This window comes from Pelecanus crispus, chromosome 5 (assembly GCF_030463565.1).
Source record: "Pelecanus crispus isolate bPelCri1 chromosome 5, bPelCri1.pri, whole genome shotgun sequence".
NCBI lineage: Eukaryota > Metazoa > Chordata > Aves > Pelecaniformes > Pelecanidae > Pelecanus > Pelecanus crispus.
In genome coordinates, this window is record NC_134647.1 from 12436164 (window position 1) to 12457332 (window position 21169).

General features: G+C 39.0%; 1 protein-coding gene across 1 annotated transcript in view; it reads right to left on the reverse strand.

The window, feature by feature from the left end:
* LOC104031638 (kalirin) overlaps positions 1-21169 on the reverse strand; it is a 432630-nt gene that overhangs the window by 217988 nt on the left and 193473 nt on the right. The window contains exon 4 of the mRNA XM_075710381.1: positions 3884-4076. Coding sequence (XP_075566496.1) covers positions 3884-4076 — 193 coding nt within the window. The remainder of the gene's footprint in view (positions 1-3883; positions 4077-21169) is intronic.

Sequence of the window (21169 nt, forward strand, 5' to 3'; positions counted from 1 at the left end):
TAGGTTAATGGCTGGACTGGATGACCGTAAAGGTCTTTTCCAACCTAAACGATTCTATGATTCTATGCTTGGTTTTTTTTCTGGATTATTCCATTTGGCTTTTGCCACAGGCAGATCTCTTTCATATTAGTAATTTCTAAAGTAATTAAGCCAAAAATCAAGATAAAAGTGAAATGTGATTGGAGAATTAACAATTAGAATTTATTGCTAATAGAAAGTACTGCTTATGAATCATATACAATCAGTGAGAGATGGTTTTAATTCATTCAGACTCAGTAATCAGTGATAGAGAAATGCACTGGGTGCCTGCAAAGCAGATTACAGTTTAAGGATGCAACAACTGATGGCTGTGCCCATTTATTTTAGACAAATAATTTTTTTCTGAAATACGAGCATAGGGTTTCATATGTTACTAGAGATTTTCAGTGCTGTCATGTTAACACCAAGTTGGCAGCCCTTAAAAGCTTGTGATGTTCATCAGCGACTGCATATGTATCCCTTAAAGATCAGGCGTCTAGAGAATGTCAGAGTTTGTGCTCTCCAGAAGTGGAGGCACCCAATAATCATAGCTACAAAGTCAGCTACAAAGAAAAATACCTCAAATCCTGTCCATTATCCTGACTTACGTCCAAAATAGCAGGCTGCCCACTGGTTTAAAGTTAATAATAGTCTTTTCTTCCAATTTGTATTCATCCAAATATATCAGGCATACTGCAATGTATTAAAATTGGGGTTGTATTGAGCTTACGCTCAGCAGAAAGATTATTTTAAAACTTTCTTGCAATGTTCCTTGCTTTGGGGAGGGGGGAGGACAGAGAGAAGAGCCAACAAACAATGGGAAGGTAAGTATGTAGCTTCAGAGGGATTTCAAATTTCTAAACCTCTTGCCCTCGACACTGACCCCTTGAAGATAATTCAATTTAGAGTTTAACTGCCTGTCAAGAAAAGACTTCTCTTCATGGCTAATACCTGGGCATTCCCCTGCAGTGTGTCAAGCTAATGCAGGCACTGCTCTTATCATGAACAGAATTTGACATGATGATATAGCAGAAAGGCTTTTCATTTCACAAATTCTGCAGCAAATTTCTTTATTCAGACTTGTTTCTTTAAGGAGTTCTTGAAACTCTCATGAAAACAACCTTAGTTAGGCAGGTAGGTGGCAAGATAAAGTAACTGTCCCTCAGGCATCACCTGTTTTTCTTTTAGAAATCACTTTAAAAAGCACTGCCCACTATTTAAACTCTTTTGGCAGAAGAAAGAAAATAATCTTGAAGGCACCTCTGAACAAATGCTAACTAAGCTGCCTGGTCCATTCCTAAAAGTGACAGGAAGCTTTGGACTCCACATATATCAACCAAACCCTTTCTCTTTTTTTGTTCTTTGTGTGATGGTCTGTGTGCATGCTTCAGTCTGGACTGTGACACGGAATCATTCTGCCAGAGTCTCACAACACAAAATCCAGACCATTAGCCTCCACTAAGGGTCATACACTGCCCTGGCACATGCATAATGCTTCCATTAAGCTCAAAAGCAGAATCTGGCCTTAAAACTGACACCGGTTACTGCTGAGTTTGTAGATGGGGTAATTCAACAGAAACTTCCATTGCCTTCCACTGCAATCTGTTCCTGCCAAGGACCTCATGTTTGATCACAGCTGTGGGAAGTACCATGATGGTTCAGTGCAGAGAGGGTACCTGTGTGCTGCCCCACATAAATCAAAGAAATGTGAGTCATGTTGACCTGCAATGCTTATTTGATATGCACAGTTCTTCGTATGAGGGAGCATGAGCTGCCCCAGAGCCTGAGCCTACCGATAAGCAGCAGCATCCACGAGAATCCTTTATAACAGAAGTTCCTGGACTGTGGTGTGTATATTGCAGGGGATCTACTGTACAGTGGACCACAGCTTAAGAAATCTTTTTAAAATCATAGAATTGAAGGACTCATCAGTTCTGAGTGTCTGCAGGTGGTCCAATAGGCAGCGAAAGCACTGACTCTCCTCCTCCAGTCCAAATATTTGTGACCCATTACAGACATCCATATGAACAGCCCAGCGGACAGACTAAGGCTCAAAGGCACACACACAAAATGAAAATAGCCTTAATGCATGCCAGCATGTACAGCAAATGAGTCCAGAGCTTTTAACACAATACAGACTCGGAGCTGTAACTATGAAGAATAGCTTGACCGCAGTTTACTCTTCACTATCATCACACCAACTCCACACAATAAAAAAATATAAGTTAAGCCTCCAGAAAGCATGACTTCATTTTAAAAACAAACAAATGTTCTAAAAATATGTATTTGAACTCTGTTACTTTAATTCTAGGTTTTGAAGCTTTAGGAAGACATTGGTTTTGTTTATTAAAGCACTGGAGGATTGAAATTCAGTGTTGGATATACGTGTATAAGCTGTCTTTTCTTGGACTACTATGGGACTGCCCCTCAGTGCCCGTATATCTTTTAAACAGAAGCTCTCCATCCCCAATAGCTATTCTATTACTAGTCTCTGCACAGGCTCCCTCCTGCTCCATGTTTTTGTGTACCTGTACATCTCCTTTCTCCTTCCCACTGCCCTGATCTCTCTCAGTCCCCACAGGCAGCATTGCCAATCTCATTGCATGGTAATGGCAGACACTTCTGCCACGAGCAGTGATTTCAGTAAGTGTGAAGAATCTCTGGAGGTGACATAAACCTATACTGAACGCAGCCTCGCTTTCAAAGGTCCATAGGGGATAGCAAGTGGAAGTTATTTTGGTGGCTGAGTCCTCATAGGTAGCCAAGGAAGGTAAAGACCCATTTAAACAAAGCAAAATTTATGAGTTAACTACTTTTTGTGATACAGAGGGGAAAAAATGTACAAATACTTAAATTGTGATAATAATGTAAAAGTTTTTTAGTGCTTAACACCAATCTAGTTGGTCATTGCAATTCAAGAGTGCTTTTAAGAATAGTTTGAAAATAAGGACTTATTTATATCACACTGACTTCAACAGATCTTAAATATATACTTAAATATATTCTTCTATTGCAGTCAACATTAAGAACTATAGACAAATTCTCTTCTGAGTTCCAGAGATGCAAAATCTGAGTGTGTCTCTGAAACTAATGGATTGGTAAGAAAGACAGCCAATGACAGAATTATTTCTCAGCAAGTTAAACAAAACCCAACACATGACTAACTCGTGGCTGGGCATGGTTGATGTATGAGCACTTCATGCACCTCAGCTTTGCTTCTCTTTGGGGAAGAAGCTGAAATTCACAGAAGACTAAAGTGCATCAGCTGGTTTGTCTTCACCAATGACAAAGTTAGTAAAATTTCCTTTAATTATGCAGTTGTTGTATATTGGTTACTTCTCAAAGAACCTGCCTGAGGCACCTTATCATTAACATGACTTGTTAATGTTACACCTGAATTATAAATCTCAATTAAGTTAAAGCAGTGACAATATCTAGATAAATTTAGTATAAATCTGTTTTATTAAAAAAAGCCACTACCTGAAGTTGGGTATAGGTCAACTAACAAACCCATATATTAGCATCTAGAGAACTTTGTCTTTAGTATATTGACTGATTTGGTGGGGGCTTTTTTCTAAGAGACACAAAGGAAAGACTGAGTGCAACACCACCAAAAATAAATACCACAAAAAAACTCTCACCAAAGTGAACGATGTAAGTGAACCTCTGACATGAAATGTGCATCCCGTTCCACCAGTGTGCTCAGAAGGCAACCTGATGCCAGGGCATCAGCCCACTCCTGCAAACAGTCCTCAGATGTCTTTTTTTCTCTCAATCACAGGGCTTGGGATTTTTTTTTTTTTACCTGAAGAAAATTTCTTATCAGAGATAATGCTTTACCATACATCTCTCATGTGTCTCTCACCTCGAAGATGAACTTGGAACTGCCAAAGTTCGTTTTCTGCTTCTGCCAGAAATTATCAGGTTTTATAATCAGGGCAACATGAATCTCAGCAGGAAATGCTTCTTGAAGGGTCTTTAGGAGAGGTTTGATCAAATCCCATTTGGATCCCCGCATATCGATAATAACAGTGAATCCTCGTTTACAAACATCTTCGCTGTAGGAATAAAAGCATACCAAGACAATTAATACTGTGGACAGTCACACTGAGACTCAACTTTTGTTGCTAGTGTTCAGTGCTTCAGATCAAAGCAAGGAATGATATACTTCAAAATAAAATGCAAAAGATAGTACAGCATAAAGGTTATATGAAAGGCTATATTCATTGTACCATAATCTTATTTACATGAAATTCAAGGGTATATATGACAGTTTAATCTCTAATTTCCCAGATACATGTAATTCAAATTTTCACTGAAAACATACATACTTTCACACAATTTAAAATAGAATCAAATATATCTGTATAGAAGCTATTTATGTGTACATACAGCGGATTCTGCTCTCAACATATTAAATTCAATCCACAAGCAAAGCCAACAAGCAGGGTCCTGTGCCCTAACATTGTTGGCCACTTTTAAATTTGGGTGCCTTCATTTTTAGAGGCCCCTTTAAGGGCTTTTTCAAAAGTGTCATTTCCAGAAAAGTGCCTGGCAATCATTCTCTGAAAGGAAGGTCCCTGTGGCTCAGCATGTGCACTGTTAAAATTGGGGCCCTTTTCCCTCCTGATTGATCTTCCAAATGTTGCAGGATCTTTTTCAATCTGCAGTCATACTTTTCTGCCAGCCTGTGCTCCCTCCCTTCTCAAAAGTTCAAGACAGTTATCTGGCCTGGTCATTGGCAATGCATGGGGCCCAAAAGCACCAGAGCATTAGCTTGCAAACACATCTTCCCTTTTTCCTCAGGAGAAGAGAGGAGAAAGAATAAAAGGACATGTTTATTCAAGTCAAATCTGGGCAGCTTTCAGCATAGGTTTTCCAGGGAGGTAGAATTGCTCCTCAGAAAAAGAGGTATGGCTCAAAAGTGTCATCCTCCATCTGCAGCAGCCACCATTTGATGAGATTTAGGAAGTGTCTACTCCTCTGACTAACCGGCTAATATATCTGTCATGCGTTGCATGTCTTGAGAGATATGAGATATGGTGTCTGCTTTAGGCCTCAAGCACCTGCACAAAATGTGAAACTCCCCATCCCCAATAACATTATTGGTATGATAAATGAGTAAAATTCATTGGTGATGCACTAAAAATGCCAGAGTGCTCTACCTGCTGATCTAATTTTTTTTTTTTTTTTAAGGTGGAATGGAGGTCACAGCCTTTTCCACAGAAGGAGAAGCTGTTGGAAGAAAGGAAGCATGGAAAGAAGAAAGGAAGATGAAAACAGAAAGAACAGTTGAGAAAGAAGAGAAACATGGCAGAACATGAACATATTTTGTATAATGAATCCAACAGTGAGGTACTGAACAAGAAATCCTCTTTAATGCATTAATATAGCACCTTTGACCTTTCTGCAAACTGGCCATCGACATAAACAGGACCAATAATGTGGACATAAAGGCATATGTAAGATAATTTAAAATAGCAACTCCTGATATCACTGGAATGAATCTGAAATATGCTGAGGACAGGTATTATTAAGTGTGGTTATAATGCAGAAGTTGTAAGACTGTTTAGCCTTCACACGAATACTCTCAGTACACAAACACACAGGATGATTTTCACTATACTCTACCTCTCTAAAATCTTGAAGCACTCTTTCTAATAAGATCAAGCTCCTACATATCTCACTGGAAACAACCCTGTAAAGCTTACAACTAGGTTTCTGTGCTGGAACAAGGACAGGGATATCGTTCATAGGAGGTACACTGGGTTAACATATATAACTTAAAAATAAAAGTCCTTGGTGACCTTACCAGCATCTAGAAAGATCTGTGCACAGATGGACCACCCCATGGCAAAGCAGATTTTGCCATGGATGATCTTACAGGTCTTTTCCAACCTAAACGATTCTATGATTCTATGTTAAGAGAGTTCGCTAACTTGAACAGTCTCAACTTAGTGCCAGAAGGGAGCCGTCAAAGCCAACAAGCTTGGTCCTCTGCCTTAATATTATTGGCACCTCTAGAGCGCACCACATACAACAGTCAGTGCAAAGAAAAACTAGGGAGACTAGGCACTTTCAAACACTGTCAGGAATATAGATCTTTTTATTCTCCTTTTACCTACTGCTGAAAGGTCAGACATCTGATCCTTCCATAACTAATGCCAAAAAAGGCTGTAAAAGAAGCCTTTGTTGGTGGTGCTACTGCCTCTTGCCCTTTGGAATGAAAGCTGAGACAAAGAATCAAATCAGAAAGAGATGAATAGAAGGGGGTTTGTGTTTTGTTTTGGTTTTTCTTTTTCTTGCAGAGCTTTATAGGGTCTTCAGTAACTTCTGCCAAGTCACAGATCACTGTTATCCACTGACTTTTCCAAGGACTGATTTTTCTTTAAACACTTGACAAAGAGATCCAGGAGCCATATGGGCATATGGAGAGCCCCGACAGCAGATGCAGTAACAGGTAAGTGCACTCTGTCTTTTCTGATATAAATAAATAAATACCCACCCCACCCCATTGCAGCCATAGCAAGGCATAGCCAATATTAACTTCATTCCAACTCCCCATGACTGCTGCCAACTTGACAACTGACCAAGTCTGATCTAAAACAATAACTTAATTTAATACTTACTGATGAACAACAGAAAAACCTGTTTCAGTAAGCAGAACAGAAATGTCCTGAGGGACCGTAGTCTTCCATGTATGAACCTGAACTAAAGTCTTAGACCCAAACAGACCCAAAATTGGACCCTGCCCCCAGCTTTAGAGTGTAGGCAGTGTGATATCATCTTGACACCCATGATTACATACCACCACAACTGGAAGATCAGCCTGCAGTAAGATAAATATTCCAGACAGGGAACTGTAACAGAGATGTAACTATGGGCTGTATTCTGTGTTTACTGAAGGTTTACAGCCTCTCCGGACCCTGGACATGCAGACAAGCAGTGGAGGGAGCAGACAGTACTGCCACCTATTCCCATCAGCACACCATGCCTAAGCATGCGTGTGTGAAAAAATGCTCCACAACACCCTAGACCCCTACTTTCAGGTTTTTGGAGACTTCACAGTATGTTTGCAGTGGAAGAAGAAAGAGTAACAATTCCCCAGCTTTTTCTGGTGGACACAGGAGAACAGGCACTGACCCTGTGGGCCAGGCTGGGATATCAGCCCATGGGTAGGGATCAAGATGCTTCCTGATTCTTGTCCTGGAAGAGGCAATAAGCAGTCATTCCCTACTAGCACTATCCACACTCCTTATAACTAGACTGAATTTTCAACAGGCTTAGTACATTTTCAATTTTGAAACTGATAGAATGCAGGGATGGAGGAGGAGGAAAGGAAGCTGAATAATCATAGATTTCTTAGGTTCAAAACACATCAACAATTCACTATTTCAATAATAATACAAAACTCAATGCAATGCTCTTAATTACAAAGAGGATTTCCCTACTTGCTTGCCCACATAGGCATGTAAGTTCCCATATGAAATAAAATAAGTGAAAAGAGGGGTACCCCTTTTCAATTACAGTGCAGATAATGTACAAATGGATGGTATTTATCATTTTGAGCAAATTTAACTGTGTTTCAAGAACCTTGCTCTCAGTCTTGCAGAAGTGTCTCTGCTTGCAATTTTTTTCTTTAATGAGATGAAAGGTACCAACCTGTAACAAGACCTGTGGGTCTGTAGTCTCATTACAGAATTTGATCTCCCCAGCATAGTGATAATTCCACATGTCCTTCCCTTTGCAGAAAATTAGCACCTGATTTCTAAACCTGCTTGTCAAAAACTATTACCGAACAGTGTTTAAACTGTTGCAAGCCAGAAAGCTGTCTGCTCACTACTTCTACTTTCAGTTGCTGAGCCTGCTGTGGAGAGGGGTGCCTTTGAGAGCACTTAGACTATACAGGTAGGCAGTCAGATACTAATCAGGCACTAATACCTCAGAGAAAGAAGAGTGAGATAAGAAAATTATTTAGATTGTAAGCTCTTCAGGGTAGGGACCTGCCATGCTGTGTTTGTCTAAGGAGCCTGCCTTGGTGGAGGTCTCCAGGTACCTATACTCATACTTCAGCTGTCTAGAATGAATTCCAAAAAATTACTCTTCAGGAAACTATAGATGCAAATCCAAAGAATTAAAAATAATGAGCAATAACAGTCTGTAAAAACACAAATGAACACATATGTGAACGTACAAAAAGGCTTACCTAAATGTGGGGACACCTCATAGGCGATTTATTTTAAAAAAACTAAAAAAGATCAAAATTTAAGTTGTGATATCCAAATATTTACAGCTATTGATAGGGTCCTAAAAAAGTTGGCCTTGTGTAGACATAATGAAGCACCCATAAAATCTGACGAGTCGGAGCAATCTGTGAAGATTTGTCATCTTTGACAGTCAGTCATTTTTCTTCAGTTACCTCAACATGTAGCGAGGAAATGACCCTAGGTTCCTCTTATATAGTCTAGCCATGTTTATTAAATTTATTGTTTAAAAGCAACAACTCAAACCTTTCCCAGTCTAGCAATTGATCGGGAAAAGCATGAGTAGCAATCAAGCTTCCTCCACACTGTCCAAGCAAGACATGCCTTATCCCTGGCTCCCAAGATGCTACATCAATCCACATATCTCTTACGCACAAGTAATCATTTTAGGATGGCAATTAGTGTTGATTGCAGTGCTTAATTTTTTCCGGTATTGATATTTGACCAGAAACTGGAGAAAACACTCAGATCAAGGTACTTGGACAATCCATCAACCTTTTGGCTGTGCTCATCTGGACTAGATTTGCAACAGTGAGTACAAAGTATTTGATAGTTGATATGTCATTTCAGTTGCTACACTGCTTGTAAGCAAAAACAAAGACCAGCTTCTAAGTTTAATAAAAATACCCTTGAATATTTGTGAAAACAATACTCAATACTTACAATCTGGATTTTTGTAAAAAAAAAAGCATAAAATTGAAACTCAGAAGCAGATGTGATAATTTTGTCAAAATAAATGCTGCTATTTTGGTTTCTAGGGTACTTTCATAAGGTTATTTTCTCAAATTTCCTCTTTAATTCAGGCACATTCTAAATTGTATTTTCTTTGGCAAGAGCTGGCTTGCTGGGTACCAAATGAGTTTAAGGACTTCATGCTTTCTGATTAATCTTTCAAATACCTATCACTGATTATGTGTATTTTTCATCCTTGTGGTTTGGCCAAAGCTTCTGGCATTTAGAAGCTTCAGCACTTGATTAGCTGAAATAACATAATATCTCCATTCCCATTTTGCAGTCATGAGTTAATGACCAAGAAGCACATTTAGCATGCCTGTTGGACCACTAAAAGCACAGATCTGACATGTATAGCATCTCATTCAAAATATGATTTGTTAACAGTGAGAACAAGATCTCCTTTAAGGAGGGTCAGTGTAACCTTGTCAGGAGACACTCTCAGCATAACAAGTAGCTCTACAAGCATCAATTCGTAAGCACAAAATCTGCAGGAACTTAATTATTTTTGAGATCACCATTCCTTTGACAAATGTGTCTGTAGTCAGCCAATTGATTCACAAGCTGAGGGTGGAAAAGGGAGAGGAAGAGGAGAAAAATAGGTATGTGAAAACCTCCAAGCACAGACTGTTATCCCAAAGGCTTCATTCCATACTGAGACCAAACTAACTCCGCTGCCTAGTTTCCATATCAAAATGTGCCAAGGATCACTGCAGTAACTTACATGTTAATATTTTTGATCAATTGCAATTTTTTTATTCATCTTGTCTGTGGTTTGTTTACTCAGCTTGAAAATGAAGCTAGATGGGGAGGTTTATAATCAGCATCACTTACTGACTTTCATACTTTGTTTCTACACTACCATGTTGAGATTGAAGATCACCTTGTCAATAGAAATAGTCAGTCATCTATATTCATAATATACTTTCCAATATGTTTAAAGGACCAGATAAAGTCCTTTCTAGTAGACCTGTTTGTCAAGCACGCCCGAATCAGCATTCTTTATAAAAATATTTTACTCCATTTAATACTTCTCAGCAAAATGTACCTTGCTCATTATCACAGTTACCAGGTATGTTCCTGAACTTTCACACCATCAGAGTTGTCACCCACATCCCCTAGTGACTGTGGCTGTTCAGCGTGATGAGGCAGTTTGTCTTCTCAAAGATCCTAGGACACCCGTGACTGCTAATCCTCACATCTCCCATATGTGCTCATATATCAGTGACCAGCGGAGGAAGTCAGTGATGCACATCCCAAGAGCACCATTACTCTGGAATAACAATTCACAGAAAGCTCCCACCAGAGAACTGCAGCTACCTAAAGGACTGTAGGTAGACAGACTTCATCCTAAATTTTCCTTCTTACATTTTCTAATGTGGTTTCACAATGCTTTTTTGTAATTAGAGGAGAAACAGTCATCCTGCCTCCATTTCCAATTAATCCTTTCTTCCTTACTGTGACCTAAATTTGTTTCTTCTCTTTCAGCACTGAAAAGGAATCACTCATTCTCACTTTTCTTTTTTAAAAAGAGAAAGAAAGAAATCAAAGCCAGTTTCATATTGGCTGGAGCTGGACATAAAGCAGCGATCTAGAGAAATTTCAGTGACATGTTATAAAAAGACTTGGAGCCAGTGAAGTCCGGTCAGAGACCTGTCTCTGGTTTCCAGCCACTGCTCTTAGGGGACACGAGGTGTGATTGCGAATGGCACAAGAATGCAGATGTGTGGGCTGCAAAATGTCCACATTCAACCCCCGCCTCTGGCCCCATGTCAACAGGAGGGAACAGAAAGAGAAAAAAACCCAATGTTTGCCAGAAGCTAACTTGTGCCAGAATGGGTGCTCCTGCTATTCTCAAGCAGGTAGCTTATTTTGGTATTCGATATTTACTTCTAAGAAAAACGGCTCTGAAGTGAAAGCAATTCTGTTGTAAAATGATGTAAGCTAGGAAGAACTCAGACACCAGCTAGGAGTAAGAAAATCTTTTCCCGCTATGTAACCATGATCCTGTGAGCTCCTGAGAGTTGTGAGAGGTGCAGGTCCCAGATGGTATCTCTGTCAGGATTCAGCAGGGTTGTGTTGTGCTGTCTTCTACCCAGGTAAAAATCCTGATCTACATCATTACACCGCAGACCAGAACTGGGACCCAGAGCTCTGCAGGCATTTGCCCTCCTATTTAATTGAGCAAATAAACACTATTTGAGAAGCTTCCTGTCTTCATTCAAATAGCAAAGATATAAAACACAGCTGTGTCCAAGAATGCATGATTGCAGCTGTTAAAGCCAAATCTGGAGGACAAATATTACAATTTTTCACAGTCCTATTAAGTTTCTGCTGGTAAATGCCTTCATATAAACCCATTTACCCTCTTCCCCTTTTGTTGTTCCACGTCTACTATATTTGGATCAATATCTGGCAGGTCTTCCTTGAAACAGCTGCTGAGATAAATATAAAATTAATCAGGGCTTTGTTTTCGTTGAAGCAGGGCTACATTTAAAGATTTGTTACTACAACAAAGAAATATTTGAACAGTAAGTACCATTCAACTATCTCTTGAGCATTTAAAGTCTTGTATTTGAGATGATTTAGCAGAAACAAAACAAAAACGCTTTACTAAATGAAAATTATATGTTATTGACATGTGCTGGAAAAAATAAATATTAGAGTTGTGCTGAAATATAAACACATGATTCTTGAAAATGTTTGGATAAGCAGAGGCTATTGAGAATATGTTTGGAGATTCAAATCCATTGGATTCCAGGTGAGAAATAAATATATATGGTTGTGCTTGGCACCGCCAAATTAGTAAGATTTAAAAAAAAAACAAAAACAAAAACAAAAAACCCAAACCAACCTTTTTGCCTACACTTTAAGCATTTTTTTGTAGTTCAAGCAGGGAGGCCATAAAGTCCATTTCACATGCAGTTGCTATAAAGTTTAGTCTACAGTCAACACTGCCAGATTTTCACATAAGGAAAAGGATACTTCATCTGGGCAATGACTGCTTGGGGCTCTTAGACCTGGGATCCTGATTTATCAGTTCAAGACATCAGTGACTTAACAAGTGAGTGAATGGAGCACAGTGAACAGCTCCAGGAATTCCAGTCATCAGAGTAAAACACAGTCACCCCAGAATGGAAAGTCTCCAGATTGCAAACACATACATTTCTTGAAATGCATTGTGGGAGACAGAGCTACCCATAGTGGAAAGACCTTTTATAGCATAAACAAGCCTGCAAACATGTTCGGCTCATGCAAAGCATGATTAATGTAGGTTAGGCAATAGACAGCAGCACCTGGTGAAATCTGATATATGTCCAGAGGCAGACACCATGCCAAATTCAGTCCTGATGTAAGCAGGTATAACCACTCTGGGACTAGCACATTTGATCCAGGGCTCAACTGGGTTCGTAGATGAGGACAGGAAAAAATACTCTTCAAAGATGCTAAAAATCACTTTTTCTAGGTAGCACTGACATTTCTTGCAGTAAGCACTCATCAGTTCTCATATGCTGCTCCTGGCAGTACAGGAGAGCAATGCACATCCATGTACAGAAGAGCTTAGTTAAAATAAGGAACTAAGGAGAAAAGATGAGAAATTACACATTAATTCAAAACAAGATGTTTCATGATGAGCACAGGTTCTCATGAATGTGTGTACTGAACTAAAAACTGAAAAAAGGCTTTTATAACAGCAAAATATTCTGTTTAGATGTTTTCAGATGAAATGTCTTTTTTTCACTTTGTTCATTTTTTTTGATCAAACAACATTAAAGAAAGAACAAAACCTTGGAATTTTAACAAAACAAAGTATTTTTATCAACATAATATTTTAGAGGTATTTTTGGTGAGAAATTTCTAAAGATTTTGGATTTTTTGTCATTTAAAAATCTGCACTTGAAAGTAGTAGATTCTTCCTCAAATAAACAACTTAGCTTGTGCCCATTTGCAGTGCAGAGTTCAGCATGAGAGTCGCTTTGCACTTTTTAACTGCTAAGCAGAAGTGATATAACCATTCTTTGATGCTTACAAGATTTTGGCTGGAGTCCACACACGCATTTTATTTAAGGACACACACTGGATTCAAGTGCATCAGTTAGGAGGAAAGGTCGAGTGTTACATCCCAGAAACACTCTGTAGTCCCTGCAATGAGTCTGTTTTGCTAAGACAGTATGTGAGAATTTGAGTTCTCTTTAGAAGCGTATGATTTTAAAGCTGATGCCTCCATTTTCCCCAGGTTGGACAATGGGGACTGACCATGACTAATAAATCAGTGGTACTCACTTTTTTTTGAGCTCCACCCGTATACAAACAAAGCGGGTCTTTGTAGGCACAATGATTTACCCAAAATAGTTCACTTATCAGATAGATACTTCCTGCCATGTCAGGCTGGGTGAAGACTGCCTGTGGTATTACATCCAGAAGGGCTTGCTCTGAAGCTGTAGAATCGACCAATGCTATAAGATACACTTGTAAAATCAATTTTTGTGTATTCCTTTACACAGCAGGCTTTACTCATTCTTTCACAAAACTGCCATGATGGCATTGAGATGAGAAAAAGTTCTTTTTACTGAGTCCTCAAGAGACAGTGGATACTGATGTGCTATTCGCAATCCAGCTTCAAAACATCTAGCTCATGTCTGATTTTTTCTGAATCTGTCTCCTAGCAAGGCCAGGCTCTCTCACTCTGTCTAGCAAGGGGGACTAAGGCTTGCCAATGAAGCTACTTTGAGGTATCCCTTATTGTTTGTATGGAGACATCAATGTGTGAAAGATCAAAATCACTGGTGCTGACTGAGCACAAACAAGTTGATAGCTTGGTATTTCAAAGGGAATAGAAGACCCAAAAGATACAGTTGACCCCCAGAGTAAGAAAGCTGCATCCAAAAAGCTTCTGGAGACAAAGATACAGTCGAATAATGGAACCAAAACCTGGCAATAACTGTGTAGACCTCGACTGAGTCTCTGAGTTAACACTCTGCCTGTCCTTCCAAGAGCACTTGAGGTATTTCTCCAGCCTCCCACCCTGATGAGAACACACATATTGGTGTCATGCCAACACAGTTTTAAGGCTGCTTCCCTTATGATCCTGAATTTCTATCACGACCACTAATAATTTCAGTTCTCCATCAGTACCTCTTCCCATCAGTCACCACTAATTGAAAAAACCCAGAGCAACTGTTTCATCGACTAAAGCAGGTTCAGATAAACACTCCGAAAAGTAATTGCCTGGTTTCAACTGCCTATTCCCTTTCCTCTATTAGCTATATTGCTTCTCTATCAAAAGCACAATAAAACTTCACAGGCAAGTCCGGCTACCAGTGCCACATGTGAACGTGCATCATTCTATTCAGCTCAGGAACTGCATACCCCACGTGGTGCTTTTCCTGCTGCCAGACCTGAAAATTATATTGACAAATTAACGTATGCCAGGCTAAGGATGATAGGAATCTGCTAGTCAGAAAACTCTTACAATTTATTGTAGATATCAGCCAGCCCATGGTAATAAAAATCACAAAGCAGATTCATGGAGCACTGCACCTAAAGATATTTGGCCTAATATTGAGTGGCTCATTTGGTCTGGAAGAGACACATCAAAGATATGTCACTGGACACATCTGCTCCAGTGGACTAATGGGTTTCTTACCTGTGAGTTAAACTAATGCAATATAACATCCTGTGTAGAAATGGGCCTAATGCAGCCGGTTTCTGTAGCAAGTTGAACCACCATAGCCACCCCACCCCACCCCCACCCCCCTGACAACAACTGGCGAGAAACAACAGAAAGCATTTCCCAGTCACTCTGCAAACCTCTAGGCTCACATTGGACACATCACTCAGTATAAGAAAAGCCTACTAAGTATAACTCCCTGACACTGAGATACCAAAAATAAATGTAAGTATTTTCCTTTCAATTATAGCTTCACAATTTATTCATTTTTTACATCTGGCTGTAGCACTGCAGTCCAGGAGATGAGACTGAGAGTCAGGCAATCCTAGTTGGGTTGCTCGCCTCCTTCTTGTGTTTCTGTGTTACAGCTCAACTCTACCTCCAGTTTTTTTCATCTGTAAAATGGTTGTTACCATACTTTTTTTCATTGAGGCTACTGCATTCTTCCAATTAATGTATTATATTTACCACATTTTCAGACACAGGTAGGATACATAATTGCAGGAGAATTACAAATAGTCATGGCCGCTTCATGGTTAATTCACAAAAGCTTAAGAGAGATCACTTAATAATCTAAGCATGTGCTTATTTATCCATGCTGGGCTATATTCTCTGTTACACGTGTGCTGATTTTATATAGGGAGCATTTATTGCTTTATACATATGCTTATCTAATTGTACTGAATACACATGCTTTATTAAACTCATAAATGAGCACATTTATGGGTCTATGTGAAAGTAGAGCCCTTCATATTTTATTTATAAAGTGGGACAATAGAACTGCATTGACATAGAACATCCATTTAATTCAGAGGATTTAGGGTCATCCCGCAGATTTTGCTATTTTTTGCCAGAATCAAAGCTTTTGGGTTTTTTAATTAGATTTCCAGCCCATCTGCTTGTGAAGATAGCCTTGACAATATAAACTAATGCACATTTGTCTTGCTGAGTCTGCAGCCAGTGGAAAGAAACAATGAGACTAGGAGAGCATTGAACTTGCATCCTTCATCTTATTGGGGTGTTAACTAAAAAGCCAGTTCTGACTGCCTAAATACCAGGATTCTTAACTATTTCGTTGCTGTTAATTTTGACACCAAACCTGCAGATAAAGTGTTTCTCAGTGCCCTGAATAATTCACATAAGATCTTGCCCATTTTGATGACCATGCTGTACAATTCAGGCTGTCAACTATGACCAGGCAAGTACCTGGCCAAAGATATACACCTTCAATTATAATCAAGGATTTCGCTCCTTTTTTAATGTGTGGAGTAAAAGCGTTGATCACAGCATAATCAGACGACTAGTACTATAAGCCTATAGTGGAAAAGATTGCAAAACCACAATTATTTTGGATTTGATGTAGAATCCACAGGAACACTAGCCTAATACATAATTTTAAGTGCTTTATGATACAAAACTAAGGAAAACAGATTAAAATCTCTGTTGCTATGACATGCTTTACAAACAGCATAGAAAACATAGCTCAACTAGACTCAGACTTTTTCCTACCACTTGAAAATAATACAAATACTGTACTGGTCTCTTATTAAAGTGATGCTTTATGAATTCATAGTACTTCAATGCTAAAATCACCCACAAAACTAATGACTCTAAAAAGAACTGACTATTCCTGCATTTTCTGTAATTACTGATTGCAAACTTGAATAACTGTTTCAACCCTCTTTGCTATAAGCTCTCCTAAAATCATTAACAATGTGTGTTTATGTCCATCAAGCAAGCTCACACAGGTTGTTGGTATCTGAAAATAAAGCGGTAAGACTGAGTCTGAGTTTACGACAGCAGTTGTTGCCTGAATTATCATGTTGTGGGGATGCTGCATGGATGCAGTCATATCCTGATACTGGGTTTTTAAAGGACAGCAATGTTCAATGACCATACTTCTTTAATCCTATGGTCTGTCTGATAAAAATATCTTCCATCTGGTTCCCATTTGTATGGTTGTGCCTCACAACATAGGGAGCTTGATTAAGCAATTAAGATGGTACATGAAGCACATGTTTACACTTCCTGGATATGGATAGACTTACGTACACACTTGACTGCTTTTCTGGAGGAGGATCACAGTAAAACAGGAACTAGGAAAAGGACATGGGAAGTAGAAGCCTGCAGGCCATGAAGGTGTTTTACTGCTACAGTTGACCTCTTGCATCAATTTCCAAGTTTATTTTAGTAAATTAATGTGTTAGTCTAAAAAAGTATTGATATCCTCCTTTCACTCGTGACTAAGAGCAGATATGGTGAATGCATGTTTCCACCTTGATGATTTCCTTCTTATGCCCCTGGCAATTTAGACAATGAATAAATATCTTTGTTGTGTCATAAGATGTAAGAGTGTTGTGGAAAAGTCCTAGGCTTGGTGAATGGCTGCCTAGGCAGATCCTCTCTAGTCTGTTATTTTGAGATACATTTCTTGCTTGATTCTGTTTGCAGAGCAGATATATATTTCCAGTACGTTCAGGTTTGGCTGAAGTCAGCTGTAGCCTGAAGAACCAACAGATGAATCCTGTGATTTTCACAGGAGGCACCTATCAAAGGTAAGAACTAACGGTTTGATAAGTTAATACAGACCCACTGTCCTGGTTTCAGCAGGGATAGAGTTAATTTTCTTCCTAGTAGCAGGCATAGTGCTGTGTTTTGGATTTAGTATGAGAACACTGATAACACACTGATGGTTTAGTTGTTGCTAAGTACTGCTTACGCTAGTCAAGGACTTTTCAGCTTCCCATGCTCTGCCAGGTGCACAAGAAACTGGGAGGGGGCACAGCCAGGATAGTTGATCCAAACTGACCAAAGGGCTATTCCATACCATATGACATCATACTCAGTATAGAAACTGGGCAGGGGAGGGTTGGCCGGGGAGCAGCAATCGCTGCTTAGGAACTGTCTGGGTATCGGTCAGCGTGTGGTGAGCAACTGCATTGTGAATCACTTGCTTTGTATATTATTGCTATCATTATTATACTGTTATTATTATCATTACTATGTTAATTTATTTCAATTATTAAACTTTTCTTATCTCAACCCAGGAGTGTTTCTCACTCTTACTCCTCCAATTCTCTCCCCCATCCCATCGGGGTAGGGGGAGTGAGCGAGCGGCTGCATGGTGCTTAGTTGCTGGCTAGGGCTAAACCATGACACCCACTCATACTCACCTTATATATTAACTTGTTTTCAACTACTTCAAAATCCACCAAAAAAAATTCCTGTTACATCATCTGGTGATAACAACTTGTTTACTCTTCTCTCTGCCCCATCTAACTGAAATAGTTTTTCATTAGTTTTGCTAGAACTTGACCAATATGTGAATCTATGTGATGCAAAACATAAAGTGCCCCGTACATTACTTTTAGCATTGGAAAAACAAACCTACATTATAAGAATGCTGTCATAACCTGTTGTATTGTCTTTCATCCTGAAGGATCTTAAAGAGCTTTGCCATAAGTAATCAGGTATTAAATAATACCAGGTCTAATATTATGCTTTAGAGTATTTCACTCAGCAACAAAAGCAGAGGGAACTGCCTTTTTGTATTGGACTCAGACAAAGAACAAAATACACCCCAGAAGATCTTTGACAATTTCCTTTGAAAAGGAACTTACGTCTTGGCCAAGAAAATGAGAAACAAGAGAAGAAAAGCAAGGACTTAAAAAGCTATGTGCCAAAAAACGTTCACAGGTGCAGGAATTAGACTTTTAACAGAATCCCTAATTACACATGTGACTTTTGGCATCTTTTCAAGGCAGCACGAACACATGAACAAAAAAAGTTCTTTTGTGCATTTGTGTCCTCCCAGAAAGAAGGCAAAAATGTGTTTTCATTTGTAAAAACAATTATAAGTCAATTACCTCTAAGTGGGCAAAATGAGCACAATATTGGCAAGATAGAATTCAGCTTCTGGAAATACTGACCTGTCACCAATTTTAAAAGCCCAGAAACGGAGATTAAGACAACTTTGCACTGGTACTATATCCGATACATTTATTTGATTTATATTGCTCCACTTTCTGTACCTTATTCAAACATATCTGCTTTAATTCTCCAAGTACCACTGGGAAGGTATGAAATATATAATAATATATGTTTTAACATGAGGACAATTAGCATCTTATTCACTAAGGCAAATATTTCTGAACCTAGTGTCAAAGTTAGAGCAGGTGGATCCTCAAGTGGCCTCTTTCTCAGAGGTACTGAGTTGATTTTACCTAACAAAAATGTATGCCTTTTTCATATAATTAGTAGTGCCTCACAAGTCATCAGAAAAGTGCTGCCAATGCTAATATACCACAGATGCAATTTAACAGATCATAAAACTACAGAGATGAAGTGTCCTACAGAATTCATTCCTAAATGAAAACCCCAGGAAACCTTTTTAGCTGATCCTATTTGCTTGTCACTTACCATATACCATTTGACATCACAAAATCATTGGGGTGGCTGTTCTGGAAAATAAGGAGAAACTGAGATTTTCAGTAAGCCTGGTAAGTGTGGAATGATATAAGAGTTGAGTTCTGCCTTGTGAATGGAGAAGAAACCCTAAAAATCACGCACATATTGCTTGTGTATTTGATTCCTAGTCTAACAGTTCATTAACAAAGCAGAGCTTCCAGACATTCTTCCTATGGGTAAGATTGTCTGCTACTTTCCTATGTACCTGCTTTTTAATTAGATTTTGGAATGGAATCGCAGCTCCTTCCCACAAATCTCCAGTGGGAAGCAAAATCTAAACTAATCTGTGATCCCAGAGATGTTTCCTTCTCCAGATGCAGTTTCTGAGCTAAATTACAAATGTTGTAGAGAGAGAAGAATGGAGAAATAAGGGGACATAACCACAAAATTGCATGTGATTAATCAGTGTTGTAAGAGTTCAGTTCTGTCTTGAGAAGGGAGGAAAAAAGATCTTAAAGAACATATTGACTATTTGATTAATTCTTAGACTAACAGTTTATTAACAAGGTGGCATTTCCAGCCATTCTTCCTATGCATAAGATCACCCATTAGTTTATCAGGTACCTGCTTTTTATTTAGATTGTGTTTTGGAATTACAGCTATTCTGTAAGTTCTTCTTCTAATCCCTAGACTCACTGCATAGCAAAATGCTACATTCGTAATGAGATGCTTTTATCAAGGGCATTTTCCAAGGTCAGGAGGTGACACAGTGCATGGCCAGTTTCTTACGCAGGTGCTCCCGAGACAGTATTGGGAAATGTGACTTTAAAGACCTTGCTTCCCAGAAATGAGAGGTCTAATCAGTGTGAACTATTAAAGGGACCTGTATTTCCCCCTCATGCAGCATAACTATAATAAAAACACTTTGGGTTTTCTATCTTCAAGATGTAAAAATACCAGCTAATTTGGTTTTCCAAACCTTTGTGAGGTGTCTCCTGTATGGACTGGTAAATTCAGATCATACAGTTAAACCAAGGGAGAATAGAACTCAATGTTGAGTCCAAAACTAAAATTCAGGAAGCTCTGACTCTGTGTCTTCCCCGATGTTCCAGGATGGCACCTACCTTAGTGCAACTGTGACCTAACTGGGTGGCCTAAATTAAGCCTGAGGCTCCCATCTGATTAGTATCTACAAAGATCACAAAAGACTCAAGCAGAGCTGCTAGTAAACATAGTCCTTAGTTGGTGGTCTAAGCAGAGCTGCTAAGGCTACTGAAAAGGAAACGCAGTTGTAGTCTCCAGTTAGGGCTGACTCACAACAGAAAAACAATGGAAGGAAAAATTTGCATTGCTGCATTAACTTTGGCCTCTAGGGTGGTCAACTGCTGAATCACAGAAGATTGAGGTAGAAGAGACCTATTAAATCATCCTAGCCAGGGATGTTTTTGGTACTTTGCCAAGAAAGAATAGTAATCAGTACATAAGCCTACCTTTCCTGCAGCTAATCTTTCACTAGCATTACATTAACATGCAAGTAAAGAGGAAACTATTTTAGAGGTATAGTTTGTACTAACATAATTTAAAGAATATTTGAAAATATGGAATACAAGTCTCCATCCACTATTACTGATGGTATGTCTTTTTCATGTGACGTACAAAGTGTAAGCACACGATAGATGAAATGTGTACAGGAAGACCACTTGGAGTTCTCTAAGGGGAAAAAACTTATTCCTAGTGGGACATAATGTTTGCCCATGGAGCTGCTCAATACCATGCAACAGCACTTCAGAACATAGCATTCATTCTTGACCCAAAACAAAGTATTTTGCCGATCGTCCCTCAGGATCACCAAAACCATTTGTCATGCTTTCCAGAATGTTAACTTGCAGGGAAAATTTGAGAACACTCACTGGAGTTCCAAAGTATTACAGTCCCATGTATGGGTACAAGTATATTTGAAAATGCCATAAAGTTCCTGCTAGGGATCCCACCCATCTCCATGTTCATGCTGTGTTGGTATCCTTATTATCTGTATTCCTTAAATGGATACATTTAATAACTGCTTGGAGGCTAGACC